The sequence below is a fragment of the Anopheles ziemanni genome, chromosome 2 (assembly GCF_943734765.1).
Source record: "Anopheles ziemanni chromosome 2, idAnoZiCoDA_A2_x.2, whole genome shotgun sequence".
Taxonomy (NCBI): domain Eukaryota; kingdom Metazoa; phylum Arthropoda; class Insecta; order Diptera; family Culicidae; genus Anopheles; species Anopheles ziemanni.
Genome location: NC_080705.1, coordinates 90,122,496 through 90,141,253, shown reverse-complemented (window position 1 = coordinate 90,141,253; position 18,758 = coordinate 90,122,496). Strand labels below are relative to the sequence as shown.

Here is an 18,758-nt window from a genome sequence, read left to right as displayed (position 1 = left end):
CATAATGGCGGTAATATCGTAAGTGTGACCTGACCACTATGACAAAACGCCTACATCGAATGATAAATGATACATTATGCAATGTACTTGCAATATTACGTGAAGGTTTTGTTGTTTTCATAGAAAGTATATTGCGTTCCAACATCAAAAAGATAGCAACACATTTTCCTGAAAGGTTATCAGGCTGTGACTGAAACAAAGTTGGATTTCCATGCCTTTGCAAATTGTAGAGGTTTTTCTTGCAACGCATTTTGTGTATCATGAATTCTGCAAGTCAGTAAATTTGGTTTGTAAACTGTAATCCTCCAAATTCGTGTAGTACAGCATAAAATTATCAGCCATTTACGTAGTGTCAAAATTTGTATCCAGATTTTTCTGCATACCCGATGTCAAAATGAGGTAGATTTCTCTACCTTTTGCAGTGCTCTATCTATCTTGCGTGTGCCGCTTTTTTGTGTGACAGCGAAACATTTTCGCGCGCTCGAAAGATCGTAATGGAGCGAAGATACAAGGGGTGTTTGACCAAAAGAAGTCCTCCGATTCCTTCCCAATCATAAGTTCTAACTGAAGTTGTATCCAGAGACCACGAAAACAGCTAGCCCAAGTGTGTGACGATCGGTCCGTTTGTGAAAATCGACCTTGAAACTATCTCAGCAAGTGAAGTAAACAGTGACGGCGGCCGCGTCAGACGCGCAATTCACCGCCGCCCCTAGACTCTGTGTGTGAATGAGGTCCCTTCAAACCTCCTAGAAGTTCCCTTCTTGGAGGGTATTGTCGATGGATTCGGTTCAGTTGTGCAGCAGCATCGACAGCAGCAACAACGGAAGCAATAGAACATTACCGAGGCCTAGTTGTGCCTAGCTGCAGCGTATACACCGGTGTGCATAGATATCCCCCTCCACCCCTCGCAGGGGGCCGATATTGCTGGTGTGTCCAATTGGATTCGGTTCTTCAGCCACTTCGCATCTCCGGTGCAATAAGAACGCAGTCGGATCCCACTGTGGATGCACTTTCTGTGCGTGTAAAAAAACGATCAACAGTTTCACGAACTTGTGGTGTCCGTGTCCGACCAAAAGTGCCGTTGCAATTTCCCCGTTGCATCATCTGACGAACAAGAAAAACATTCATTGACGAATCGAAGGATAACAAATATTGGAAACATTTTGCTGTTTGCATCGAACGTGTGCTTGTTGTGTTTGGGGTGCATTTGACACAGCGGGGAAGCTGTCCCGTAATCGTGCGTGCGTATGTGTGTGTGCACGTTTTGTGCATTAAAAGCCACCTTCTACTACTAGCGGAGAAAAGAGTAAAATTTTTAAACACCAGAAACGAACGTTTGGCACTGCCTGGCGACTGATAAAAGAAGACACAGTTCGTCTTCTCTAAAAGGGCTTTATTGAAGGACACAGACTCACAGTCTGTAATCCTTTCAATTTCGACTTCTTCACACAAGCTGAAGATCACACGAAGATCGTTTAAAACCATCACTGGACGAACTACTCGTGGTCGATCGAAGTTCGTTACATCACCCAGATTTCTCGGATTGAAGAAGCCTGCTGCACAACGCCAACCGGCTTGACCAAGATGACTACCGCCGAAGAACCTGCCAGCAGCCCGCTAACTGCGCAGCGTGCAGTGCACCGGGAAATCTGTCGTACGCTCAATATCGACGACGACACGGAGATGCGCTCGTGGCGGACGTACGAGGTAACCCGCAGCCAGTACGAGCTTACGGTAAGTTTGCCGCAAGGGAAAACGGGAGGGGCTGGATTTTATCGGTTTAAATTTAATTTCCCTTTCCCATCCGGTCGGTTCAGCGCCCGCTGGAGAAGTAAATCGAATGGCAGATGATATTTAAAGATTGAAGCACGAATGAAAATTATCTGCTAAAAGCGTTTTTCAGCCGATCGAAATGCAATCGAGGGGTTTTCTTCATTTTTGCCGGTTGGTTCGACCTATCGAGTTTTTAAGTGGCTGCGATCTTTGGTTGCAACGCAGAAACCCTTTTCTTAAAATGTACATAGCACGTGTTGTTCCGTTCAGTAGCTAAATCCATTTTTCCCAAATACGCTACAATAGCCCAATGAACAGCCATGGGCACTGCACTTGATTGCGTAACTCTAGCCAGTGGTAAACTATTGTCCCTGATATATTCGTTGGTATTAGCCTCCATTACCATTTGGTAAAGTACATAACTAGTTCGGTTTGATAGTTTTTGGAAGGATATGCAAAAAAATGCATAATATAGCCAACAAGACAAAGGGGTGCGTACCATGCTTGCGTTACGTAATGCCCTGGAAGAAGATTCATGAAACCACATTAACCCACTCGCACGTTGGGCTTGTTGTTTTCCTAACGTGCGCCACAGATTTAAGCACACAACAGCAAAGCAACAGAGGGCATTTGGAAAATTTCGAGCTCACTTCGGACCCTCGTGAGTTGCTTGCCTTTGTGTGGAAAGGAAGAAACTCCTGGAAACAGCAGTTGGTTCGTTTGTGCTTTTCGGCTGCCACGTTGTCGTTGGTTGTATCCGACCGGAAGTTAAGAAAACCACGTCACCTAAGTGTTGCTCCGTTGTCCATTTATTCTAAAAAAAGATCAGCAACCTAGCAACAGTGGGGAGCATAGGAAAATTCCATGCAGACGACATGCCCCCAGCGAGGCGCCTACTTCGCCTTATATGGTCAAGAGAGTACGCCATGGTAACAACGTAAAATTGCTAGTTCTTCCCGAGTGTGAGGTCCCCGTTCTTGTGTGCGTTCCTGCTACCCATGATGCACTTATACGCATTTTTGGATTGATATCGATCGTCCATTGTGGTTGTACCATTAGAGCCTGACCTCATTAGCTTTCGTTGCATCCAAGTACACAGTGATTTGTGATGATCCACTTCAAGTTCTTCCAGTAGTGTTTCGTCGATTCGCGTGTGTCTTTTGGCTGCGTCGTTTTCGTTCGTTCAATCGAACCGGAAGTAGATGACGATAACGATAAAAATAAAGAAGATGATGAGTTTGGTTTGATAATAATTTAGTTGGTTGGAGTGCATTAAAGCAATGCAAATATCATACTGCGCATTAGAGCCAACTAGACAAGGGCTGCACTCCTCAGTCACGTAATCCTCTGGAGGAAGAATCGAGAACCTACACGTTGTGGTGAAGTTTTGCTATCGTGCGCCTTCGGTTCACCTGGCGCGACAGATTTTTGCAACAACCTAGCAACAGTGAACAGCAAACGAACATTCCCAGCAGACGGCATACCGCCGTAAGGCGCCTACTTCGCCTTTAAGAAAGTACGGCATGGCAACAACGTACCATTTTTCCCAAGTGTGAGCTGACCGTTCTTGTGTGCGTTCGTGTTACCGATGATGCACGTACACGCATTTTTGGATTAATATCGACCGTCCATTGTGGCCATATCATTCGAGCCAGTGCTCATTACCTTTCGTTGCATCCAAGTACACAATGATTGCAGTTTGGACAACGACTCTATCACACGTCATCGCATCACATTCTGATGATTGGTGCGTCGTGAAATTTCGCGACCCAACATGACCTATCTCTCCCCGCTCCCTTCAATGGTTACGCTTCCCGCACGTTACCGGTGAGATTATCTTCCGACCGTAAGCAAACGCAGTCATACGGCGATGCAGTTAATTGTGATACACTTTGGGTGTGGTGACGGTTTTCGGTTTTCGGAGTCGTAGGTTTTTTTTTCTGTCTCATAGTCCTTCCTCTACCTTTCAAGTAGAGCAAGCGCGTGAGTGTGCTTGAGTGAGTTAAATGATTTCGTCTGTCAATTTTTAAATACCAACCTTCCCTTGGGTCAGACGATGAGGCTGCGTTATTCATAATTGCTCAGGTTTTCGTGCGCGCTTTTTGGAATAAAACCACCGGGAGGAATTTGGAATTCCACGCTTCCGACAATGGCCGACCCCTTCGCTGCTGGGTTGGAGAAGCGCGCTCAACCACGACTGCTGAGACAGTCGGATGCGCTAAGCTGGGTGTGTTGGTTGGCAATTTTAAGAAAATTAGCCGGATGGAAGGTGGGGTTTTGCTTCTTCCTTGATCCCATGGCGCATCATTACCGTGAAACCGCCCCGTCCAGTGGCCCCTGAAAGTGACCGTATTGTGGAAATGGCGTATAGTTGTCTAGTGTTGTTCAAACCTTATCTGTCTATAACCTGGATGATGATTAACACGGTCCGTTCTGTTTACTGACACTTTTATCAATTGATCGCAGCTGCTTGACTAAATAGCAAATACAAAAACTTGTCCAAAACCACGTGCAATGGACGGGCACATATGATGATCTATTGTTGGAAAACTGTGTTTTTTTTTTAAATCTCCTCTCCGGATTACGGAAGGTAGGAAACTCGGTGTTGCTAAAAAGACAAGAGAACAGGCATAGCCTACTCTATTGCACCTTTTCTTCTTTTCGCCGGCATCAGGTCCCCTTTCGAAGGAAGACAGGGATTACGATTTCCTTACAGGTCGAGGTCAAGGGCGCAACGAAAAGTAGTAAGGTGTGGTGCCGTAGCCAAGCACCTTGCAGTGCATGCTGCACTTTTTTGTCCTTTTGTGCACAACGACCGTTTCCCTTCCCTTTTCTCGCTCTCACCGTTCGCTTTTACATTCTATCGGCCAAATTTTACATCGACTCGTTCGATTCCCTTCGATGGTCGTCCATTTTGACGATCCGCGTGCGCACGTAACCGTGCACTTTTAATGCAATGCAAGGGGCAGTGTAGTGCAGGGAACGGCAAACGCACATTGTCTCTGTGTCGTTTCAAGAGGCTACAAAAAAAAACGGAAGGAAAAAAACATATTCGCGCCACACTTCGCCGTATCTCGCGGCGTGCGCGTTGTTGGTCAGATCTCCTCTCTACACGCGCTAGTGTATACCACCACACCAACACGGTGAAAGTGTTAGTCATTGGGTCATTTCATCCCCAACCCTCGCCCCTCTATCCCAGACACGTTTTCAGCGCCGAGGTCGCGTATTTCTAATTGTCGCGGCGTGTTCTCTGCCTGCCGGCTCTGCCCAGTACGTTTTGCGCGCCCATTTCTTCTTCCGAAACGGTGAACGGTTGTGGACGATCGTGTGGATTTTTTTCCATTTCGTCACTACTGATTTAAAAGAGGGTTTTCTGGTAACACACACCGCAACAACAGCTGTTAATGAAGCCCCCAAGGGGTAGAAGGACGACTACGATGGCGAGAAGGAATATCCCTTACATCCGTGGAAGGGATGGTGTTACGCAAAAGATAAACGGCAATGGGAAAATGTGTTCGCACATGTGTATGTGTAGGTCTTTCACTTTTTCATTTATTTGTTGTCACGTTTTTCCTACACCACGCTTTCTTCGTGTTTCTTGCGCCTTGTCCTTCGCGCTGCGTATTGCTGCTAACAGCTGTTTCCGGAAGCATTCCCTTTAAAAATGTGTCCCGCGCCGGTGGAATAAGAAAACAGCAGGTAGTAAAAAAGGGCGAAACGGGTCATGTTGTTTTCAGGTCCAAAGGTTACTCTTTGGAACAAGAATTTAAGTTTGCGGTTTCATAAATGTTTCCACTAGGAATATATATTGTGACACTTGAATTTGATATCCTTCGTCCAATATCGGCCTATGAACACCCTCGAGCTCCGATGTCCAGTCGCGTGTCCGACTATGCGACCATGTGGAACGCTGATGAATATTTACTAAACAGTCGCTCGCGTTCTCATGTTTTACAGCATGGAGAAAAGACAAACTCTGACAGGGAGTGAGAGGAAGGGAGCGGGGAGTCGTTGTTGCACTTGACGATGCAACTACATTCGCGGCAGGCACAAGTACTTGATTCATATGAAGGCAAATAAACATAAACGTTTTGCTCCCCTGTAAGCGGATTTATGTTTTTCTCGGTGTTCCTTCGTATGCGGGTGATGATGAGAGAATTTCATTGAGCAATTGCCCACACAAATGAGCCACATCAATTTTTTTCGAGCGGAAAGAGCATCAATTTTTTCGATTTTTTATATTTCCTTTTTTTTATTCCTTTCGCACAGGGTGAACCGCCACATTGGATGTGCTGTTCTCTGTATGTGGCCTGTCTCCAAGAGTTGCCGTCCGTGGGTTGTACGGACCACTACATCCGTGGGAATGGTGTGAACATCACTAATTTGCTTCGGTCGTGCAATATAAGGTAGGTAAAGAGATTTTAGGTACAAAGTACCGCAACTAATAAATTATTCTTGTTTGTAGGATTCAAGAGTTTTTCAATAAAATGACTGACTGGTGCGCGGTGACATCGCTACCGACCCGGCTGCGTCAGTGTTTCGAGAATCTGCGCCACGAGTTCGACGTCTCGATGAGGGCGTACAACAGCTTCGGCAATGATTTTCCGCGCGTATTGAACGAGGCCAACATCACGCCGGACGAGCCGAAGCGCAACAAAAAGGCCAAACCGAGCCCCTGCTCGTACAATCGGCTGCGCGAATTCGCCTGGGTGTTGTTCCTGTGCGTGAAGGAGCAGCATCAGGAGCAGCGGCGTGATCTGACCACCGCCATGAACCTGAGCGTGTGCGTGATCGATCTGATCTATAAGAATGTGGTCGCTGAGGGCAGGATGGATCTGATCAACCCGTCCGTCCTGCATCCGGGCATTAACGGTTCGACCGACGCGGTTAACAATGGGGTGGATGGTACGGCTGCGGCCATCGCTGCCGGTCGAGAGTTGAACGTGATGGTATTGCTCTGCAACGGCTGTTCAACCACGCGCGAGAGTGTCGAGGAGACGAACCGAACCATTTTCCTACCAACGCTGAGCGGAATGATTGACAGTGGGGAATTGAAGGGCACGCGTGGTGATGAATCATCACCGGACGGTCGGTTTGTGGGACTGGTATCGGTAGCTAACTTTGAGGATAACTTCAAAGCTCTGCAGCGTCGCTACGAGAGCCGCATTCTGCGGTGCGTAATGTTGGACGAGCGGATCGCACTGAGTCTGACGCGTCAGCCCAACACGAGTGGTGGAACGCAGCGGTGGGTTAGCAACGGGGCTGGCTATCCGCTTACACCCCTGAGCGTGAAATCGCGCGGACCGGGTGGCAGTAGAACGCTGAGCGGTGCTCCCGATCCCAGTGCCATCGGTGGGTTTATGCTGCGTGGCACGCTGACGCAGCTGATGAAGAAAATCCAGGGCCATGAACCGGGCAAACCACGCGAATCGTTCCTTAATCTGATGAAAAACTGCCCCACGAGCCCACTGAAGACTGTGCAGGATCGGCTGGATCGGCTGCGGGATCGTTTCGTGCAGAAGCTGACCGCTAACGGCTGGAATTCGAGCACGTTGCAGGCGCGCTTCGACAGCATCGAAGCGCTATACTATCTACTGATGGAAAACATCATCCCGTGGGAGATTCGTAAGCGACCGTCGATCCCTTTGTCGAAGGTGATTTACGATATGTGCACCGCCTCCGAGATGTTTAACTCGGCCGTTTGTGTATGCGCGGCAGAGATTATCTTTTTCCTGCGTGAAGAGCAGAACAACTTCCCTTGGATACTGCAGGTGTTCGATATGCAGCCGTACAATTTCTTACTCATCATCGAGGTGACGGTGTCGTCGAACAGTGACATCCTTACGCCGGACATAGTAAACCATCTACGCCGGGTATGTATGGCCGTGTTTGTGTATTAGCGAAAGAGATTGGACATGGTTAGCTCATTTATTAAACCATAATTATAGAGTAGAAAATGTATCGAATCACAGTAACCTATGATTGCTAGGTGTCAATATCAACCGGCAGACTAGCTTACTGTGTTTCACTTGCTGTGTAAAATATGTTCATTAGGATAGGATTTGTTACTTCATTTATTTTCCGATTGAGCATCTTAAGAATTCATTCTGTTGTGGTCGAGTAAATAAACGTTAAATTGTTTCGTTCCAGATCGAAGAGCAGTCGGTTGATTCACTCTGCTGGAAGAGCTCGTCGATGCTGTGGGAAAGGATGGAGAAGGAAAACTTTGAAATCCCCTCGAACAAGGACGTCGAGCAGAGGGCTGAGATTTCCGGAATAACTCCGCTGAAAGGAGATTCGACCAGAAACACACCGAACGGTGCCACGAGGGGTAGGTTTCGGGGAGTGTGCAGACATTAAGTTTGGTTTGATTTGATTTGCGAGAACGATAGCTACCGCCAGGCGGAAATATTCATCACAGAAATGGGTTTTGCTCAAATAAGAAGGGAACGAGAAGGAACACACCTTCGACTTACTAGCCTTTTCCCGCTCTGTTCTCTATCTAGACGGCTTTTCAGCTGGCCCACCGACCACCCCCGCGCAGCTCAGTGCGACTGGGCGCCAGGTCCCCCATCCCGATTCGGCCAAGAAAAAACTGTTCGCCGATCCTCCGTCGACGGTGGCGGCCACGAAATACGTGGTAGCACAAATAGCAGCCGCGGTTGCATCAACGTCTTCAGGGAGACCTTCGTCGTCCACTGCTGCTGCAGCTGGATCGGTGCCGGTCTCCCAATCACCTTCCAAGGCGACTACGGAGATGACGAATGCGCCAGGTTTGTTCACGCGCGCACCTTCTTCGATCATTCCATGCATTCTGACCGGACATTCCCAACCCATCGGTTCCATTTCCACCCATTACCCCCCTACAGCTTTGAGTGGTTGAATGCTTTTCCGCTTGCATTAATAAACACATCCGCTGGTTCACCTTTCATACTGGAGTGTCTTTAAAATGCATTACTATCCCAAACTGGTACGACAGATATGCTCCTTTCTGCCATCTCCATCGCTTAGTCTCTAGTATGAGAGCCTAACTTAATCAACTAACAACCCGCAGTAGGAGCTGTCCTGTAATGGAACTAACTCAATACTCTTGTGTTCTACCGCCGTTACTAACATTCAAACATGTTGTACATTTCAGGGGCCATAGCATTAATCATACCCGCTTTCTTAAATATGTTACATTTTCAGGGGAGAATATTAACTAGAAATATATTAAATATTGTGTACACTTCTATGACGAATAAACTACAACAAATGTTTTATTCTTGTATTTTAGGTAATGTTGTGAACGGTAACAAGGATTCATCGTTGATCTCATCCTTCTGCTCGCCTCAGCGAGGAAACAATGCTCAGTCTTCGACTTCGTTAAATCTGTTCTTCCGTAAGGTTAGTTTTAAAGGGACGTTTGTTATTGCCATAGTACATGAAAAGAGAGGGAATATTGGAACAAATCAGATTACGTTGTAGTGAAACAAACATTGGTCGAAGAAGAAAGCTTTGGAGTTGCAAATGAGTCGTTTGTAACCGCCTGAATCTAACTTTCTACTCACAGATGTATCACGTGGCGTACGTCCGGTTGACCAACCTTTGCCAGAATCTCGGGCTCGAGTCGGAGATCACATCGGATCAACCGTCACTCATCTGGACGATCTTCGAGTTTACGATCACCAAGTGCGCACGGCAATTGATGCGCGATCGCCACCTCGATCAGCTGCTGATGTGTGCCATCTTCGTGACAATACGTATCAAGAAGTTGCAGAAAACATTCAAGGAGATTATGCACTGCTACCACAACCAGCCACAGGCGACCAGTGCCATCTATCGGAGTGTGTTCATCCGACGTGCCCCCGCAGAAGGGCAACCGGCGGCCAATGGGGTTACCGATGCCGTAGCGTCGACTTCGACGACAACGACAACTAATGGTCAGAATGAAAGACGCTGCCCAGTTGATGAAATGGCGGCCACCTCGGTGCAGTACGATCGCGATGAGTACGGTGATATCATCAAGTTCTACAACGAGATTTACGTGCAGATTGTTCACTCGTTCACAAGCAAGTTTTGTAATAACGACATGGTAAGCAGCCATCCTTAGATCGTTCGTTCTCGTGACTTCTTTACCGTTCCCGATGCTCTATTATAATCGAGGATTTCTTCGGTTTTTTCAGACACATGAGTCACTGTTCCTTTCGCCCACGCCGAAATCGCAGCCGCGCAACCTCCAGAAGTCCCCGCGACAGATCAGCGACAACATTAACCTGTACGTATCCACCACCGACAGAAGCACCGGCAGTGGAGTGCTGGATTCGCCCAACATTCGTACCTACACGTTCCCGGCGAGTCCCGGCCAGCCAAGTTCAATGGTATGTTTAATTGTTCCCCTGTTAGCCTCGCCATATCACAATTACCCAGACTGATGGCACCTTTTCGTGGCGTCTCTCCTTTTAGGTCGACCGTACCATGCCTTCGGCGAGCCGCAGAAAGGGAGAAACGTGCGTTCGCAGCCTCACGGAACCGTGTGCCTTCGATCAATCACCCAAGGGGAAAGTGCGGCGGCTTGATAAGATTCACCAGGAGCGACGATACCAGAAGCAGGACGATGACAATGGATCCTAAATTCGGGGGCGATTTCCTTACTGTTTTTTTTTATTTTTTTTCCCCCTTCCTCCCCATACTTTACTTCACACTCACATTCTCATCCACACAGTGACACACTGGATGATTATTAGGACGATTAAGCGAGCGATTCTTGGCGGGAAGCGAAGGGAGGGAGATGATATTCATCGTGCATTAGTTAGCTTCGTGTATAGTATCTAGTTTTCGTTTAGTATAGTATATAGGTACGTTTTACACGTACACACTCTTTATTGGCTGAAAGTTTTCCAGGAGACGGTGACGTATTGTCCTCTAGTTGGCCAAAAAGGAAGGGGTGCATATTGTGTAGTGCGTTCCTTTTTCAGCACTTGGAGTACTTTTCCTTCCGCTAATCATTCATATTGATTATTAGGAGAGAAAACTTCACACGGCGGAGCCTAGCGATTAGTTTTAAACGAATGGAACGATTCTTTCGTGCACGATTATTTTACTTAGTGTAAAAGATAATACTTAACGTAATTGAGGCAATTTCTGTTCTCGTGGTAAAGCTAGAGTTTTTAACACTTCTAGTTTTTAGGTTTGTGGTTTTTATGTTGACTTTTCAAGTAAAAAGCATTCTCCTTTTATAATTGCCCCCTATTCGATTAGCCAAACAGAAGTAGACGAGAAGTGATTTTTGTTGTTTACTAGAAATGGGATATTACGATGCTCCGTACCGAAGGCAAGTGAATGAAAATGTCCCCAAAGACGTTCCCAATCGTGACTGCCGTATTCCATCCGACAAGTTTTGGATGCCGTTCTTATCTCTTTTTTCCTATGGCGACAAGTTTTGGTGGATCTCAAAAGTTCGGTGTCTTTCATTGAACCGTTTCCGGTCGATCGAGCTATGAGTGTAGGTGTGTGTTTGGCGGATACACCGTCGACTGCATGCCCCTGTGACGATACGGAACGGTTTTATTGTGATGTTTTTCATTAAATGTGTTTTATTTTGTTTTGTTCTTTTCACACAACTCATCACGCAACCGTGTTTAATATGAACACGTCTATGTGTGCTTGTGTGTATCGACGGTAAAGTTCAGGCAATCGGTTTAACACTACCGACCTGCCCACGAACATCTTACTGTAGCAAATATTAGTACACTTTAAACAAAACAAACAACCATCTCGTTAGTGTAGTGCCTTACGTTTATTTATTATTTATAAAATAAAATCCATGTTTGCCGCCGGTGTACCGCTTTCGTGCGCGGTCCCCTTGAACATGGTCCATGCACCGTTCGGTGGAGGATGGGTTGTCCCTCGCTCGAGAAAAGGACATTTGGCTGGAAATTCCACCGGTAGATTGTAGTTAAATCGGTGAATGGAAGACCCGCGCTTGTACAAAGACAACATCGCAGTTTGGCGGATGTTGGCGTAGGAGGATGCCTTAAACTCTCTCTGCCTCTCTCTTTCTCTCTCTTTCGGGTCCTCCCATCGATTTCCCCCATTCCTAGGAGAATAGTAGTTAATAAATAAAAAAGACTGCGTTAATCTGCCCTCCGCATCTATCTATCGTTTCCATAACGGTTCTAACATGGATTCAAATTTCCACCGGAAAGGAACTCACTCTCTTTCACACATACTTTTGGTAAATTTTTCGGAATTTAAAAAAATCCTTCGATTGACTCGAAGTTAAAATTACATCATTGAACAGAAAACAAATTTAAAATAGACAATGAGATGTGAACGGTTGAAGAAATAGATTGTCACAATCAGTCACCGGGAACCAACGAGGATTATTTTTTTTACGTAGCCAAAAGTACTGGAGCTCCTGTAATAACGAGATTCCTTAGTTCTACGGCGATTCTTTTCTACCAGCCGATGCAAGCGGTGGGCTTGTCATGTCAATTGAATGGCACCGAACCGTAAAATCTTTGCCCTATTTGGAAAATTTACAGACACAAATGTAATAAACTAGGAAAGTGATCGGCTGGATCGGGTTAAACATATCGACGTTTCCTTGTGCACATGCTAAAGTTACCAGTAAAGGAATGTGTGCGCCGGGTCTTGCTCTCGGCAACAACACCCAGTTTGGTTTGGATGAGTTAGCAAAAACCCAGGCAAAAAAGAGAACCCTTTGCGGCACCCTGATCTCAATGTTGGGTTTCGTTTAGTTCGCTGTTTTGAACATGGAAGAGAGCCTTTTTTGAAATCGTATTGCAACCAGAGTTAGAACGCACAAAGGAAACAAGAGTGTTGGAAAGAGTTAACAAATTGGCCCTGTTGTCCCCGGATTAACCTTTCTGCTCTTTTAGAGTTTATTTTGTCACTCTGCCATTGTATAATATTCAGCTGATTCGAATTGTCGAGTAGACGCGGCAACATTGGAGTATGGGATAAAGTCTTCAATGTGTCGTCTACTGTACGTCATGCATCAACGCCTTGCATAAGCTCGTGCTACAGTTTTTTTTTTTGGTTCATTTCTTGCCCTACGCTCGGTGGAATGGTTACATGCACACGCAAAACTGGACGCCGGCTATAATCAAATAATAATGTTAAAAACGAAGCATAAGATTACGCTGCTTTATTCATTATTTTTAACCTTACGTTTAACACCGCAATAAAATCATCTAACCATACTCACACATGAAAACCGACCATCGACCCGCTTATCGTCGCACCATAAATTTTATCATCGGGGAAATTGTATGTTTCGTACTATGGTTTTTTTTTTATTTTAATCAAGCGCTAATTGTGATTTAAAACTTGTTTTTACGTTTACTTTTTAATCATCTAAACTAAATCATCATCCCTATTTACAACCCTCCCTCGAGGCAACGTTCTTTTCTTCCCTTTTTTTTCTATATAAAATAATATATATTATGTATACAAATAAATGGTGTATAGTGTAATACGAACGCATCTACAACGGTAGAGTTTTCTTTGCCGTGCTGAGTTGAAAGAATTTGATGTTGATGAATATGCAATCGGAAAGTTTCGTAGGACAAATATTAGGAACATTTAATTTTATTATCGTTCGAGAGTGTCAAGTATCAAGAAGCTGAACAGATGAAACAAGCATATTGATTGTAGTGTTTCTCACGGATGAATATTACTGCAGCTGCTGATTTTCGTCAACATGTTTGCTCTCAATGCAAAGAACCCCACTAAATGTACCAGGAATTATGTTGACCAAAGCGCATAGCTGTGTAAACATTACGGGGCAAGCTCTTTATGCTGACTTTTATAGAGTTTTTCCCTTTTTTTTTGCTAGCCACATTTCACTTGTGTTTTACGGACACACGTGCCAATGTGGAATCGTGGCGATTAGGCGATCCGCACACCAAAGAAGTTTATTGTGGGCAAATGTTTATAAAATAACAAACGAACACGAGAAGCCGAACGGCCATACAAACCAACCAACTAACCAAACAAACAAACAAACAAACAAACATACAAACAGTGACTCGTTTGCCTAAGGGCTTCGGTCGCCCGGGGGGTTGAAGTTTTACATTATTGTTTTATGATGATCCGGGCCCGACTTTCGGGCCGACGATCCGGTGCTGTGCGTGGCGGGAGGGAGGGAGCGAAGAGAGTGTTTGTCGTTTTGCGAGCAGCAGATTTATGGTATTAAGCGCTGTGTCCCATCGTTTTCTAATCGCCCGGTCGGAGCCATCGAGGCAGCAGGCCCGAGGACGACCCGTTCTGCATAATTAAGTGGCGACCAATCGGTGAGTCAGAGCGTTCGCCCGGCCTCTGGAAGCGGCAATTGTTGCAGCGTGCACCCGGCGAGACGTCTGCAATTGCAACGCATTTTGGTCCGGGTGGGGTGGGCAGGGGTTGAGGATGGTGCGCATATAGTAGATCTACCCCGTTTGCTGAGGGTGGGGACACTAATGGGACGCTCGGTTCAAAGGGTGGCCAGAGACGGTGATGATGAATTACAGTACATTTCCCACCCCCAAACACCCTTTTGCGAACGCTGGTTCCGGATAGGAAAAGGGAACCGCCGGAAGGAATATTGCATCATCTTATTGAAATGCATTCGCCACTGGGCTGGGAATCTAATGGGAACAAATAAAGACGTTGGTTGTTTTTTTTTCGTCTTCTCCAACCGAAGAATTCCTTAAGTACAAAATCATGTTCCGGTTGTGTTGACTTTTTGTCCCACTTTTTACCCGAACTCAACGGACCATGGGACTTCGTTTGGGTTTCCTTTCACGCATACAGAATACCGGATTTACAACGCTTGGTGCAGACATCGCGGACATTTCCGGGTTGGTGCCCATTTTCCCGACCGTCCGTACCTACACCGAGTACCACACAAGCAAACCAAAAGGACAGCATGTTTTGGGTTGGCCGGAGAAAGATAAAGGAAAAAGGAAAACAATGTTTGCAGAATGCATATATTGAAATACCAAGCGCATAGTTGAGGTTTCCCTTCTTCCGGTTCGATTGTGTTTTTCCACCGGAAGCGGACTTTACTGTTCATTATGGAAATGTTATCGATAATCAAAAAATAAAAAAAAATGCTAGCACGTGACAAGTCCAAACATACGACAGAATGTACAAATATGTCGCATTCCGGGTGGTCAAACTTGAACGAACCGGATATTATCATCTTCCTTTTATTATTAACTAGGAATTGTGTTTTAAAAAAGCACCAACTCACCCACCCTAAAAGCTTGATTCTCATGAATGTTTATGGGACGATTTGAATTGGTAAAAATAGACATAGATAAACCAACACTTGGACCCGGACATGCCTCTCGAGTAGACGGCAGATTCCCTTCGCGAGAACACACCCGTGATGTGGTACCCAATTTTTATCAATTTCCGGTTCGATAACTATGCTAACCGGAATGTGTCCCATTTCCATGTTGCTGTCGCTTTTTTTTACTCTCTTAATTTGTCTCTCGTCAGATCGGAAATTTCGACAGCCCGTGTCGGGGTGATGAAGTGACCAAAAAGGGCAAGCAATAAAGTGTGTGTCCATCAAAACACCGAACCAGACCGAGACCGGAAAGGATCAACCATGGGATTCATCACTTTTCAAATTTTCTTCTTCTTGCAAAACCCCGCAAAAGGGCCATCGACACGTGCCCAAAAGGTGTTCTATTTGATATTTACTGCACTATAAACTATTTGATTTTTCAATCCAATAAATTGTTCACTATTTATAAACAGGTTCTTTTATTTTCAAGGAAACTTCTGTGACCAAAAATAGCATACAATATGCTTTCGGAAAGACCAATAAACAGCACCATATTGCATGATGATTCGTTAAGGTGGAAGTGCACCCCGTCCTTCCTTATCCTTCCCCGGTTCCCGGCAGCATCCAAAACCCGCAAAAACGGATCCTTATCTCGCAATCTCCGCTTCCATATGGTACGGAGTGAAGCTTAACAAGTTGTTGCTGTTTGGCTTATCGATTATCTGCCACAGGGCCAGAAACTGATTCATGTACGGTTGCCATTATCTCTGCTCTCTGGCAAAATGCTCTGGGCACCCGGAGAAGTACCGCTGAGTCACAGACACCAGCACATACACACACACACGGGTTTGGAAAAGTTGCCACGTGGTAAACATTCCGTTGACTCATCATCAAAGAAAAGCCATTTGATGACACAAACCCAAAGATGAGTTAGAAGAAAGAAAGGTCCATTGAAAAGGGGGAGAATTTCATCCACCCAAGACTCGTTATCTTGTGGGGCAAAAGTAAGTCAAAGTCACTGGCAGGATAAATATGGCAAGCGTCGATCAAATTACCGCTTCTCTGCGCCATCAGCAGGATTCACAATTCATCTTCAGCCGAAAACAAAAACCGGAAGCCGGAAGGGCACAATCAACAAATGGTCATATGTCACGGCGAATGTGGAAGCGAAAAAGGCGAATAAAATGCCCGGCGTAGTCATTGTGCCACGGCCGAAGTACATGTTGCTTCGACTGGCTGGCCGAATGGTATTTGCCGGAAAATCGATAGATGGAAATTCAGCCGGCTTGTTGCTGCGTCGCTTGGTGTGATTGTTTTAGGTGCCGCCAATGTTATCCAACGCACAGACACACGCATACGGGAGAAGATACACAAATACTTGTATAAAATTGCAATAAAATCAAGGAGCAGGAGGGGATAATTCCGTTCCCACTGACCCCAGCGGAAGTGGCCCAGGTTGGAGGCCTGACGTTTATGCGATTTCTTTTCCCATCTCATCAGCACGGCGGTGCACTTCCCTATTTTTCCCCTTTGCAGTCGTGCAAAGCGGTTAGAGTTTTCCCGGCGTCTCGCACGGGTGCTCTTTTCGCAAGCCAACGATTTTTCCTTACCGACGACCACACCCAGCGTGCGGTGTGCGATTCAACAGTGTTCCCTTCCCCACATATGGCCCACGGTCCTTTTCTCCCACCCGGCCGGTTCTGCGCCAAGGTGGGAAAACGGTGGAAAATTTTCTGCGTGGACTAGGTGAAGAGACATGGACACTGAGTGATGAATAATTCATAGGCGCACGGTAATATTGTAGGGCACCCGGCACCTCACGTTGGCAGGAGGTTCGAGTTTTCATACATTAAAGCATGAAAAAAGAAATGGAATAAAATAAATGAAGATGAAATGATGGAGGAAAAACTTTTCCTTTTCTCGGCGAAGTTTTCGGTGTTATTTGAGTGTGTTTTCTTCCTGCAAACGATGGTGTATTCATTCGTCCCCAAATCACTGGCATCGAGTTAGGTTAGGCCTCCAATGAGGCGACCAGCCGTGTCCCACGAGGGCCCACCAAAGTGTCGTCATCAAATTTTCCATGCCCTTTCATCGTGGGGTGATGGTACTGGAAGGAATTGCAAGCGGACACTGGAGCCGGGAAGGGGCAGCACTAAACCACGAGGTTCGGGTGCGGTCTGTTTCGTCTTCCACCTACCAGTTTTCCCGTCTTCGTCGTTTTCTCTGTCTGCCTGCCGGAAAAAAGGATACAATCCGTGGAAAAACGGAGGGAAGAAAACAAACCGGCAAACTTTTATGGTCGCCGGTTTTCGTGCTGCCGGTGGCGTTCGGGTTTTTCTCCCTCGATTTGCGCAAACTCGCGCCCTTTCGGACGGGACGAACCCCCCGCGGAAACGTGTACCCCCTTTGACCCGCTGGATTTTCACCACTTTTTGCCCCACACGTTTGGGATGCGTTTCAGTGACGTGTCTGGACGATCGACCCCGAAGATAAGCGTCCCCACGCGGAATGCGACGTTGGAGACCGGTGGCGTGGTAGTCGGTCGAGTGGGGGAAACGGTTCGTTCTTACACTCCCGTCTATCGTCGCGCTTCTTGGCTGTCTGTCTGTCTGGCAGTGTCTGGACTGTCTGCTACTGGGTGGGGAAAAGCGTTTCATTCTCCAGTTTAGGTGTGAATTTTGCAGCACGAACGAGCACACTTCCGTATCCTTTTGTATGGCAGGGTGCGTATTGAATTCGGTAAAACTAGTTTCGTTTACCATTTATCTCTTATCGAACAATTTACTCGTTATTTAGATTCATCATCAATAACGAAACTTACAGCCTAATGAAGTCTTCAGTTATGATATCAAAGTGATGTAATAGTAGGAATTATTAAATTTTTAACGGCAGTAAACGTTTTGAAAGCGCGTACTTTGTACCGGTTGAACCGGTTGACTCTTAAACTAGTGTTGGCCGAATCGGGATTCGGAAGATTCGAAAATTCAATCCCTAAACAGATTCTAATCTTAAGGATTTGATTCGATTGGAATTGGAAAAAAATTCACTGTGTCCGGTTTTCGTTTCGAAGAACGTTTCCATACGTTAGTTGATTTTCAAGATCAACAGAATTACTTACAGCGTTGAACATCACATCCGAAATGTGTGGCATGTTTTTATTACGGAAAAAGCAACTTATCAGTTGTGATTTGGAGGGGATCCAGATTAAGATAAACGATTTCCAAATCGGTATTGATTGGTTACAATTACTTGCGATTATTCTGTGGATTGGGATTCGGATTTGGTGATTCGTTTTACCCACCACTAGAACGAAGCTGCAGCTCACCAGCAAACTTCAAAAACCTTGGTCAGAACTTGAAATTCTGACTGATTTGTTAATAATTTATCAGTGCCTCAGCCTCAATTTTAGCAACAAACCCCTCAAATGAAAGGTGTTTTAAATGCAAGCAACTTTATACGTCAAATATTCTTCCGTAATTCTTAGTTTATAAAATAAATAATTGAATGAGGCGTAGGTACAGAAACCTTGGTTGGTATTCTCTGCAGGAATAACAAATTTGTTAATTACTGTATGAATACTGCACCAATTTGTACATTTGACCCCTCAAATGAAATGTCTGCTCAAGACACACAACTTTGTGCTGAAAAAGATCTTTCCTTTTTTCTAGTTTTTGTGAAAATTAATTGTGTGTAAAAGAGACGG

The 18,758-nt window shown here is 45.7% G+C and overlaps 1 protein-coding gene across 1 annotated transcript; it reads left to right on the top strand.

The window, feature by feature from the left end:
• Positions 1–1,505: 1,505 nt before the first annotated feature.
• Positions 1,506–10,419, top strand: LOC131294704 (retinoblastoma family protein-like). Its single transcript, XM_058322749.1, has 9 exons — positions 1,506–1,734; positions 6,043–6,179; positions 6,239–7,646; positions 7,924–8,122; positions 8,280–8,546; positions 9,050–9,159; positions 9,326–9,847; positions 9,939–10,133; positions 10,219–10,419. Exons 1-9 carry the CDS (start codon positions 1,585–1,587, stop codon positions 10,384–10,386), a joined length of 3,156 nt encoding a protein of 1,051 aa, XP_058178732.1. The 5' UTR covers positions 1,506–1,584; the 3' UTR covers positions 10,387–10,419.
• Positions 10,420–18,758: the final 8,339 nt, after the last annotated feature.